At 39.6% G+C, this 12922-nt stretch overlaps 1 protein-coding gene across 1 annotated transcript; it reads right to left on the reverse strand.

Annotated features, from left to right (window-relative positions):
- Positions 1-9753: 9753 nt before the first annotated feature.
- LOC116244708 (uncharacterized) lies at positions 9754-12893 on the reverse strand. Its single transcript, XM_031620719.2, has 2 exons — positions 12713-12893; positions 9754-10443 (listed from the first exon to the last, which is right to left on the reverse strand). Exons 1-2 carry the CDS (start codon positions 12769-12771, stop codon positions 10209-10211), a joined length of 294 nt encoding a protein of 97 aa, XP_031476579.1. The 5' UTR covers positions 12772-12893; the 3' UTR covers positions 9754-10208.
- Between the last annotated feature and the right edge of the window lie 29 nt (positions 12894-12922).

Consider the following 12922-nt stretch of genomic DNA (forward strand, 5'->3'; position numbering starts at 1 on the left):
GAAGAGTCGTCTTCCCGACGGCAGTTTGTGAGGTTTTATTAGTTAAGAGTGTCCAGAGGTCGCCTCTTGAAACAGAGGCACGATTTTGTAACAAGGGAGGGATCTCCATTCGTTCGTCGGCTCAAAAACAATCAAAGCACTTGCTTTAGCAAGATCGCTCACTTGGAAACGAGAGCCCCTGATTTAGAATCACATCTTTCTTCCCCTCCCTGGCCGACTCATAAATAAAAATTTGCTTTGACTCGTTCTCGGACGCAGATTTTCCAACATATTTGCCGCTCTCTTAAATCTTTACAATGTCAATTTAAAAGAGAAGGGAGATCGAAGGTGGCTTGTTGTCAACCGCATATACTTAAACTATATTTTACATAGCTTTTATTTGACATTACAGGCCCCTTGGGCGGGTCCTACTAGCTCTCAACTTCTCGGTCATTGCTTTAGCCTAGACTTGTATGCATGACGAGACTTCTCCTTCCCGTTTTCTCCATTCACGTGCTCGAATGACTAAGTCCTGCTGCCGTATGCTCTGTGGGGAGAAAAGATATATATATATATATAAACTATTATGAAGGGCACAGAAATATATAGTAACGCAGTACAAATAATACATTGGCTAATAAAAAAAAAAAAAGCAAGTCATGAATACATGTTTAGTGATAATAATTAACTATGTGTCCTTGTGCCCACATGGGCAATAAGTGCTACACTGCAAACATATATCTTTTATGACGTTATGATGACAAGTGAAAAGAATAACTGTGATATTTGAATAATTCAAAACGCCATTAGATGTAGAAACCGGTGATATCAGCATCGCTCCGTCGTAGCATGTCGGGCCGCCTATATCTAACTTTCATATTTTAAAACCAATTTGCTATTTCTTAAGTGAATTTACGTACGTCAATAACCATAACTAATTGCTAGTGAACGAAGAGGACAGCGGACGTAACGCAGGGGGGAGAGAAAGTTCATGGTTTTCGAAAAATATATTATAGAACAGAAACAAGAGAACTCAACAAGGAAGCAGCCAAGCAAGGGAATTAAGTTAAATGGGAAGCCATGTGGCTTCCGGGAAAAGGCAGCCAGCCATTTTGCAGAATCACGCTGATGCAGGGAAGGGTGTGAGTGAGGCCCCATTTCCTTTCTAGGCGCCGCTCATGGCATGCAGATGCAGCCACCTTGCCTCGTAGAAACTTCTGCCTGGATAGCCTTCAATTGCGTCATTTGATCGGAAGCCCGTTGAAGCTTCCATCTGGATGGCCTTGAATGATTACATTATCTGGTTGAACTTTGTGGCGGATGATGCTCAACGAGTCCCCTCTTCTTCTGGAATTCATCCGAATTGTCTCCAATCACAGGACTCCTCGTTGCAGATATGTGCATACGATAGATGACAAAAGTGCACAGCGACGGCGAGAATGTCTTAAACTGCAAGCAGAAAAAGTTAAGGAAGAAGACTGGACCGATTAATAAAGGGAGAATTGTGAGCAGAAGCAGGTCCAGAAGTCATTATCACAAGAGTGCCGGTCAAGACGGAAGTCAGAGACTTCTTGTTTGGTCAGGAGGAGGATCTAAGATTTTCAATACATTCACATACATATAATGTCGTCAACTTATTTTCAGCTTTTACTACCTTTCCAGCCACAAATATATTATGGAACATGTAATTCTTCAGAATTAGTTGACACAGTTAACGTTGCTTTTTTGGGGATAGAGAATAGTCATGAAAAAGGTGGGAGATGCTAGAATAGCTTTGGTTCAGGATTTAATACTCCCGCAAACAGCCACCATATGGGTTAATTGGTGGCTCCTAATAACCCAATGTTTCAGATAATTTTAACAACTCTAGCTATTTCTTTCGTCCATATGCTCCTCATACAAAGATATTTAGATATATATAAATTAACCGTTAACTTAGGTACCATGCCTCGTGACTATTGAGGTGAAGCCATAATCCATCGAATTAGAAACATGCAACAATATGCCTCTAATCTAATCTGACCAGCTATGCTATTTCACAGGAAGCTCATACTTCAAACTATTTAGTATATTAATATTGTGATATCGCTAGTGAAAAGCAATCAAGGCCAAGATTGGGTATTTTTAAAATCTTTCCTTTAATCTCGTTAGTAATACATTAATTTGTAAAAACTCCACCAAAGTCTGGATTCAGGCTAGGTAACCAACTCTTAATTTGTTCCCGGTCACAAACTTGGACCAAACGTTTTGTCAATGTCTAGTCTAAGGAAAATTGTACCCGATCTGCCAAATTCGAATCCAACATGTAGAGAACCAATTCAAGAGCACAACGCATGATCACGTTTCCTTATAGGTTCTTAACTTATTTTAAATGGTTGCATTTATTTCTTTTGACTTTTATATTGTTAATTACTAAAGAAAGCGTAAAATATTCAATGACCAATTTGATTCAAATCTCCTGAACTTTAAAACCGTTTCTATTTGGACGCCAACTTCAAAAGCTTTGATCCCGTGACAGCACATTAATTTAGTCTAATATTGAGACTGCATTAACTTACAAATCCAAACGAATTCGGACTCTTGTGGCTGAAGCAGTACTTGACGGTGGCAATTTCATCCTTAGATGCCAAATTTATGCATATATTTTGATGGTGGTTTCGCTACCTACGCAGTACGTCGAACTGGATCTGCTTCCAATTCGATCGAACTGATTCTCAATGTATATCTTGCTCTCCTTCATCTAAGAGACCAAGGGATTGGTGGCGATGAAAGAACAAACATCTTTTACCGTCTTTACTCTGGTCCAGTCTCGCTCTAGCTATCTTACAAAATAAAAGAGTTCAAATCTTCATCAGAAATCAAAGATTTAAAAGTAACCTCAATACCTGAGGTCCCAAAATACTTTGTAATAGATTGCTTGATTTCGCGCTTCGAATTAATTGCGGGGCTGTTTTTCCAGAGCTCGGCAATCGATGCGACGGTTTAGATTGCTTGATTTCGGGACCATATCGATTTCGATGAATGTGGAGGGCTATTGGATTTGGATTTTAAATGTATTTCAAACGGTGATCAAGAGTTTATGGATTTAGACAGAGAAAAGATCCATTGTTCGGTCGGTCTGGAAAGAAGTGGGTCAGAGTCCCAGCACCTGGTGAAACCCCAACCTGCACAAGGCTGGGATGGTCATATTCATATACTTGTCTCCTGCAGTGAACGATCACCTAACATCCGGACCCATGGATCTTCCGCCGGTAGGTGGTGCGCGCTTGACGAGCAAACATACCACGTGAGTTCGGCGGCCTCGGCATGCACGATGTTTCCCCCGCCTGAGGACAAGGGCTACTTTTTAACTCTTTCTTATGAACGTTTTCATCATTTCGACAACACAAACATGAGCTTTGAACTGCCACTTTATGTAAAAACCGTTCAACATCTCAGATATATTATTCACTTGTTTGGTTATTGTAACTTGGCCGCTCACATGATTAACTTCACATCCGTTCATTTCCACTGTGTCAATGGGACACAGATCCTATGCCATCAACTTTTGTTACGAGTTTATTTCTCATTGAGGACCTCAGGAGTTGAGTATGGAGAAGGAGTCCTCACCTCTAGATGGGTGTTCCCAATAACGAGTGGGAACTACAGCATTGTTTAGTTTCTTTCGTTTGTGACAGAAGGAAACAACACCTCGACTTGAATGCCAGACTTAAATGGCAGACCTTATGTGTAAGTCGCGGGTACATGTTGGCAAATGGAGAGGGATCGAGCTAGCTGGGAAGAGAAGCAGTGGATTATTGAGGGAGAGGTGGACCATGCATTGCTCTATACACACGTACGCAGGTAAGTCGGCAGGAGGTGACCGACGTCCCTTTCCCGTTCACGGCCGATTCAATGGTGCGGCCGGAAATCCAGCCTGTAGACGTAGATCTTGCCGTTGGATGATATATACACGAAAATGGAGTACCACGGCACGGCTGGTACATAGCATGAAGGCAACAGCCCATGTCGAGATGGAGTGCGCGTGCCCGTTAGCCAACATACTCCACAGAAAAAGAAAACCATTTTAATAATTATTTAAAAAACAATATTCTTTTTCAATCTTTTTGTTTTTTCGATTTTTTATTCTCACAAAAAAATTATTTTGTATTAATCAGGGGTATTTTCGTCATTAGTCATATTAGCCACACCAATGCACATTACCCAGCTTCGTTCCAGCCGTCAGCATTAGAGGGCTCCACTTCTTTTGTTTTTCAATTTTGATTGTTATATATATATATATATATATATATATATATATATATATATATATATATATATATATATAGAGAGAGAGAGAGAGAGAGAGAGAGAGAGAGTAGATCTTACTTTAAATCATTAATTTTGACAAACTGGGACTACTGTGTACGTGTTCTTCTTTTTGGCATGCTTAATGCCGAACATGCGAATAAACTTGGGAAACTTAGGAACAACTTGAATAATGTGAAATTAATCATATTATTGGTTCGTACTTGAGGTACCCAAATGACAACTAATCATATTTTTCGAACCATGTCAAACAAACTTCCTTGGTGGTTTTTTTTTTTGGAAAAAATTGTCGGAAATGGTTTATCCATTAATGCACACGTTTAACCTGGTTTAAATAACATGTACCTCCTGATGCAACAGCATTTAGTGGGTCCTGAACTTTGAGAAAGATGCAGTTTCTTTGGTAATTTATCAGATTTCAGAAGGCACGCTCAAGGTAAGGGAAACGTTATCTTGACCTCTTAGAGCGCGTGGCAAAAAACAGTATAAGATTGTTTTTCATGAGATTCCTGGCACTACACTGAAAATATATTGATAATCATGGAAAATATTCTTGCTCCAACATGCCAAAATGTAGTTTCTTTTTTTAAAGATACACATCTTTCAGCTCTTAGAAGCCGCAAAAGGCGCTCACATGTCAGTATGTCCTCTTTGCTCATGACAAGAGGATGGCTTCTTTGCACCTTCTACAGACAGTTGTTTGCCGCGTCTTTTTCTTAATAGTTGGCTTCAATGGCAGACCAAGTTTATGGATGGTAGAGCACTTATAAAAGTCTCTTTGTTGCTATTCAAACTTGTAATACTTAGTGCTGCTAATTCCAAGATGCGGATTATTCATGCAATTAGAATTTATGCTACAGAGAGAGAGAGAGAGAGAGAGAGAAAGAGAGAGAGCACTCATTTAGTGGATTTGTGTTGGTTTTGACTGCTTGAAGGATATGTAATGAGATGGGTACACAATAAACTAGTATGAACTCATGACTATTTCATAAAGTTGGGTGATAGCTACTGATGCAATCTAATGCAACAGTTGGCCGAGCGTATGTAAATGTTCACTTCAACTATTTCTAGTTGGGAAAGGTTGCTGTAGGGAAATGAATTCAACCTGGCTTTTTTACCCTTATTTTTTTTCGTGGCACTTTGTCGCACCTTCAATTTTTTTTTCTCTCTTCTGTCGTCTATTGGTTCTTTTATGCAGCTGCCGTTACTGCTTAGAATTGGTGGATATCATGGAGAGGAGAAAACCTGAAAACCAGTTCCAAAATGAGACTGGTATACAAGTGTAATAATTAGTAGAGTAGATGCTCCTTAGAGCGCCATTACCCACTTGTAGAAAGTTTATGTATTCTTACAAAATGGATATGTTTTCACACTTATAAATATGATTACGCATAATTTTAATAGAAAAAAGTAAATTCTAGCATAAGCATTGAACATCTTGAAAATCAGCGGCCCGCAATGTACTTAAGTGATGTGGAGCTTGATCCTGTTGGAGATGAAAATACAGGACGGAAAACGGAGGAGAAGAAATCATGGGGATAGTACTGATGTCGATGAACTGAAAGCATGTGGAAGACGAAGGAAGCTAGTTATGTGTAAACTGCTGTGCATGGCAAAAAAAAAATTGTGCACAGGAGCATCAAATGACCAAAATGTTCTTATTAAAATTTTTTAAAGATAAACTTTTTAATAAGGTAAAAAGAGATGGTGCAAAAACAAAAACAAGGTTCTAAATTATCCACTGCTTTATAAAAATTTTCAAAAAGTAACCCACCGTCGTTTGAAGTGTGCACGCAACTCAATCCAATCCAAATGTAGTATGAATACATTAGAGCGGAAGACACCAATTAAAGGTGAAAAAGACAACAGCCATCTTCCTTTTTTACAAGCTCATCAACATTCCTTTTCTTTGCTGATAAGGGAGCACCGTCGGTGGAGATGCCCCAGAGATCCTCTCCTGGATTCGCTTGAGAAGAAAATCATAGCTTTGTGGAGCCACATTTGCATCATACGCATATATTAATACAATCGCCGCTTTTACCTCTTCGCGTGGCCAATCTATTCAGGCTCTATAATGCTTGCTTTCCACAACTACCGCAGAAGAAACGAATGTGTTCGGTCGCTTTTGTATCACCTTTGCAGAGTTCCATTTTTGTGCACGATTCCTTTTCTGATGGTCATGGGGCAAACAGGCCCAATGCATGAATGCGATGAGTGGTTGCATACATGTATGCATGTGACGTAAAAAGAGGGGCTGGCGGCCGGCGGCGGACGCGACCGGAGCGATCGCCATTTTGCGAGTTCGAGTCCTACCCACCTAAAATGACAAGTTTAATTCCATATCCTTGAAAGAAAAAGCAACGTATAAAGGCAACCAGCAACTTTATAGCAAATTACGTAGCGTAATATCCTGCAAGTTTTTTGGCATGAACATTTAAGATATGGGCCGGAGACGGAGACCAAGAACCTTGAGCAGACAGGATCTGTTTGTCGTTTCGATTATTGTCACATAAAATACGTATTATTTGAAAAAAAATACGTAAATACGTATTATTTGAGAAAAATGCGTATAATATCTGAGAAATAAGTCAGTCGTACAAAATGGCAATTAAACACATCTTTTAAAGAAAAATGCCAAAAAATAAAAAACATGAAAAAAAACATATTACATACTTTTTTGTTTTTTATTAATTTTTATTTTTTTTAATTTTCAAGATCTATTAAGTGTTTTAAATTTTTTAAAAATTTACCAAGATTTTCTTTAGATATTCCTGAAATATGCAACTTTACCATATTATACATGAGAAATTCCTTACCATATAATATTCGTACATAATAATAATATATGTAACAATGGTCTGAACTATGAAGCCGGGGAAGGTTCATCGAGGTCCAAAATCATAATGGTCATTCCAGATGAAAGCAGTTTGGTTCCTCCATAGCATGTCTGAATGAAGGCGCGGACAGCCAACTTGAGGGGGCTCAGATGAATATCCATACTATTTAAAAAAATGCAGTTAGCAGAAAAAATTACATTCTGAACACTATTTTAACAGAAGGGGATGCACTTCAGAACAATCTGAATAGGAAAAATATGTAGTTATGGTAGATCTTATAGAAAACATGGGGCGAATTGGTCTTTTCTTTTCTTGGCTCATATATTTTAGGTGTGGAGTCCATTACAAAAAAGAATCTAGAATTCTAAAAAGGTTTTAGAATATTGGCAACAAATTAAGGCGATTCATTCGCTATCTTTGATTAAGTGGTCATTTTGGGGCGTCCCCCCCTTTTTTTTTATCGTGAGATGCAATAAAAATGGCAAAAGTGATATGCTGCAGGATCATCCATTGCTATCACGAAAATTTGATGCTTCTCCACCCTGAATGCTTTTATGAGGTCGATTCCCAGGCAACACCCACATAGCACGGACATAACCATGAGGACACTGGACACGCCAACTTTTTAGCTGTTTCCTCGACAAGAAAGTATAAAAATAGATACTGAACGGGATTAAACTTGAAGCGTCCCTGTGAAGCAAAGCAACCCCGCGTCCACCATCACTTTGTGCCTCGAGAATAAGTAGTGATGGCGTGACAAAACCTGGATAAAGCACTGTGGTAGCAGATATCACATCTATTCCGATCAATAACGATCCACAGAAAAAAGGAAGAAGATACCCTGAATTACGCCATTTCTTTTCCCTTCCGAACAAGTGCGCCCAAGCACCAATTATTCAATCACCTCCTTTGGCTACTGCAGCATGATCCTTCTTAGGTGCCGTCTTGTATATAAGGCTGTTTGTGCTGCTTCTGCTGACAAGCCTGGTTGCTCCAAATCCTGGATCACAGTTTCTCGCCTGAAGAAGGATGGCTAAGCTTGGAATGCCAGCGATAGAGATGGCACCCCAACGCATTCTTTGGTTCGAAAGGCGGCCGAGCATGGACAGGAAGCTGGAAACGATTCATGAAGAGTGTGACAGTGGCTGCTTCAAGGAAAAGCCACGCATTCAACAACCACCACCGCAAGCAAGCTTTGGAAAGGGTGGTCCTCATAATGCTGGCTTCTCGATCACTTGCTCCCCCTAACCTGTTCATCCTCACTTTGGGGCTAAGTTTATACATGCTATTGAGAAATTCATGGTTATGTTATACATATCTAGCTTCTCATATATAGCTCCAAAGGAAGGAGGCACTAATGATAAGTCCTTTAAAGCCCATATTATTAGCAAAATAAATGAAAATATGTTATAATACTGAAGGTGTAATAGTTGTTGAAACATGAAAGCATAGAAGTCCTTACAACATGTTCACCTGGAGGACTTGGTTCTGCAGCAGGTGGAAACACCATTTTACCGTTGATGGGAATGCAAGCAGCTGGTAATTAGCAGACGAGAGAGAGAGAGAGAGAGAGAGAGAGAATTTTCTGAAAAAATCATTTGTCATGGAGATGAGTACAAAGTTGCCCAGAGAAAAGAAGATAAAACAAGATAAGGAAGATGGTTTTGACATTGCGAAGAGAACAGCAGCTTTTGCTGATTCATAAAGTGAAATAGCGCTCTATGGAAAAAGAATAACCACCGACCTAACTGGAAGATGGCCCAATATATTATTTTCCTAAAACTAGGGTAAGCTTTCGAATTGTTGGACCTTAGTAGGCGTAAATTTGATTCGTAGGAAAGAACGTGCGTGCAATCATTTTGCAAAATCCCACAGTAAATCATATGCAAATACAGAGTCATTCTACAAATGCAAATCAAAGAAATTAAAGTAATCCTTTTGAGGTTTGAACTCCTTTGACATATGCACACCATCAATCATTTCTACGAGTAGTCAGCAGGTATACCATCAAATGCATATTTGGAAATCTTGAATTAGGTCTCAACCCTGCCAACTTGCCCGAGCTTTCATGGTGTATTCCTCGTAGGTTGGTCAGTGCTCAATTTATATATAAAAAAAGGCTTACCCTCCAGTCTCCGGGTTTGTGTTACGCTCTACTGCAAGTCGGACATCACTAAGACGGGACGTCATTCAGAATACAGACTGAAATTAACAAGCACTGTAAGCAGATGGAACAATACAAACGAGGTAACCTTTGCAATGGCAGAAAGACAGAAGAGCAGGGCACAGGAAAATGAAGGATAATATTGGATACGACCTTTCTCCTTGCAGGAAGAACATTAACATCACTTAGAGGTGCAGAAGGACATCAGGCATCAGGTTGTTTACGGATGATAAAAGTAAATAGGCAAAGATTCATAGGAAGACCGCAAATAGATTGAGATCAACTGGCTGACAAAAAAACAAGATGCTTGGAAGACCTTTAAGCACCATTACAATATTCAGAATATTGTTAGCCAAGGAAAACAAATATTCAATAATTTACAAGATCATTTGACACTTGACATTGTTGACCTGCCAGCAAATGTTTGGAAGACTTTTAAACATCGTAAAGACAAGAAGCCCTGAGTAAAAGTATAACAAGTCTGAAACTCGCAGTTCCACCATGTTCAAGGGCAACATGCAGTGCCATTACAATATTCAGAATATCGTTAGTTTCATCGTTAGCTAAGGAAACAAAAAATATTCAATTACAAGATCATTTCACATTTTGACCTGGCAGCAAATTATGTAAATATATATAGTACGTGGAAACTGGCTTGTTCTCAATCGGAATAATAGCCACGTCACACCAATTCAGAGCCACTATTTTGCAATTATTTTTACCAACACCGTGATGGGTCCTGAAGAAAATCATAAATTTTCTAGAGGGAGCGAGATGGACGCTTGGGTTCTTCCTCGATCCCAGACCAGAATTCTTTACCAGAATCAGCACATTTGGAAACTCCTTTATTTCAACATGAGAAGTTGGACAAAATCGTAAAAAAGAAAGGCCACAATGCTAACAGGATAACAACCTTGGCATCATTGGAGTTCATTTTCAGCCTCCGGTGCAGCAATGTTTTCGAGTCTCTGTTCTTCCAAAAGCTTCATTTGGCGCTCAGCGTGCTCCCTTTCACAAGCAGTGATACCCATGATAATGTCAAGCATTGTTCCCGTAGTACCAAAGAAGACCAGTGGGCCTAACGATTTCCTCTTTATCCCTACCGGAATTGCAAGCAAAGCACCAGCTATAGAAAAGATCCATGTTCCCAATGCACTGCAATCAACAAAAGAAAAAGCTTCTTACTAAGCATGTTTTACTGTCAAGAGTAAAGACAAAAGAAAAAGCTTCTTACTAAGCATGTTTTACTGTCAAGAGTAAAGAGGGGCTTGACAAATTGGCAGTATAATGGCTTCAAAATCAAGCAAATTAAAATCCATAAAAACCTATGAAGAAATGAAGGCATCTTGATAGATCCCCATCCGTCCAATGCTACTGGATAAAAATAAAATGCCAGGCAATTGACATCTTGCCTACTCAAGTTAGAAGAATTTGAAAGAGAAATATAGCTGCAGTTGTCACACAGTCAGTGTCACTATCCAAGCCAGGTTTTGCGTCAAAAAAGAAAAAGAAAAAGAAAAAAGTGTGTAACCCTCAGCTTGATCTGTTGATTACAATGGGACCTCAACAGACTTTGAAATTCAGTGGAATCCACAAGAAGCAGGCTTCACAGGATTGAAGCTTTGTCTCCTTTATTTCCCTCCACCCCTAAATTCAGTTTCTCCCTTTTACTCTTCATAAACACCTTACCCTCATACTTGTTCCTGAGAGACAACGTAAATTGGTCAAAGCAGACAGGCGCAGTTGAAAGTTGGCAACTGGAATCAGAGAATTATGTCACCAACTGATGAAATGCTGCAATCAAATGCGGTATTTTTATTCACTGGTTTCCCGCTCATGTGCATCAAATGATAGAGAAATTGTCTCAAGCAAAACATTGGGTCTACGAAAAACCTATTGCAGCCATTCTTCCTATGCAATCAAATTCATAAAAGGTAGAGAAAGAACGAACTCCGCAAAGCAAATCACCTCGTGAAATGTTAACGAGCAGTCTAGAATCTATTCCAATGAAATCCAACAAAATTATCTGATAGTTGAACAAGAAAAAAAGATAAAAGAGGATCATGGTTTACTGTGTTAATAGCATTTCACTGAATCTAGCTTTCGTAGTGAGAATGAATGTCCATTTACTAATTATGACCCAAATGAGACCCGATTATGAACAATACAAATCAAATCAACCTAAGCACAACGTAAGCATCACCAGAAATGAAAAGTCGCTATATTTGTTTATTCGTCATATAGTTGAACTTTTTTCCTTCGGTTTGGCTGAAACTTATTCTGCATTTTCTAGGAAGACTACCAATGAGAATTACAAATTGGACAGCCATCCTATAAGTAAAATACCAATAGAAAATTACATACTGAAAGAAATGATTGAAAATTTCAGTCAGACGTCGCCACCAAAACACAAACAAAATATGCTATCTCTATTAAGCTTAAACAAAAGCAATTATCTTCATTTCCTTTCCCGACAGAGGTCCCCAAAAAGCCAGACATGTTATTCTCGAACTCCAAATGTCAATGAGGCCCAGCCAGAGATGCCACAGCTTCAAAGAATTACTGATCAACTAATCCATGACAACCACTTTCCATGCGTTGAAAATACAATCAAGTTATATTGCCGTTAACAAGAAAACAGTCAATCACAATCACACAAAACCCTCGAAAGCAGAAGAAAACCAAACAAAGAAACAAAACATCACTTTCTGTTCACGGGATATGGAGGCGGAACCTCCAAGTAGGAGGGAAAAATCACTAACTCCCCGAGACACACCCTAAACAGGAGCAAGAGAACAGTGTTCATTACCTACGCTCTGAACCTTCCAACTCAACAAATCGATCTCTACCTACCCAATTTGGTGGACGACCCCTACCAACTCAGCCCAAGACGCCTTCGCGGCTAAACTAGGCTAGCATCTCGCTCAGAGAGGATGTGCAAAGAACCCATCAAGGAACAATCAAAATGAACGCCAAGAAAATAAAAGTTTTTCATCTACTGGTCTCAAAGGAAGCCACCTAGCTCGACAGATGCAGAAACAGGCAGCCAGAGAACAATGGGAGAGAGACCCGGCAAAATGCGCCGGGCGGGTTCGTTTTTTTTCTTTTTTTTTTCCAAGAAAGCAACCTTCTTCAACAGATGCAGAAATGAATAACCAGAGGACATCGGAGACAGACCGGATAAAGTGTTCCAGTAGGTTTCTTTCTTCTGAAAGAAGCAGAAACGCATTACCTTTTCACTATAAGCAAAATTTAAGCCTCTAAAACAGTTCAGGATCGAATGAATACCACCCAAATAGGCGACCAACATAAGAAAATAGGGGTTTGTTTCATCAAGAAACAGGCAGCAACTATCTAAGCATCAATCGGGAAAGAGAGAAAACAAAAGCAGAAAACGCCATCAAGAAGAAGGAAAAATACTCACTTCGAAACAGAGCAATCCTCAAGTTGCTTCGGACCTTCCGTGGCCCCAATCTTCTCCATGGTACCGCTCTCGGCGGTTCTGCAAAACCCTTCGTTTCCTCTAATCGGAGGATTTGGAACCCCTGTCTGTTTCGAGTTTTCATGCTCTGCTAAACTCGAACCACGACCCGGGCCTTTCTGTGGTTGGACAGGGGCAGAGTACTGGGCTCGG

This window comes from Nymphaea colorata, chromosome 1 (assembly GCF_008831285.2).
Source record: "Nymphaea colorata isolate Beijing-Zhang1983 chromosome 1, ASM883128v2, whole genome shotgun sequence".
Taxonomy (NCBI): domain Eukaryota; kingdom Viridiplantae; phylum Streptophyta; class Magnoliopsida; order Nymphaeales; family Nymphaeaceae; genus Nymphaea; species Nymphaea colorata.

What these genes read in the sequence shown, in the direction of transcription:
- LOC116244708 (XM_031620719.2), bottom strand. Translation starts at nt 12,771, where the DNA reads ATGGAGAAGATTGGGGCCACGGAAGGTCCGAAGCAACTTGAGGATTGC. An exon ending in GAGGATTGCTCTGTTTCGAA is followed by an intron (nt 10,444 to 12,712) that starts GTGAGTATTTTT and finishes TGTTGATTGCAG; the next exon opens with TGCATTGGGAACATGGATCT.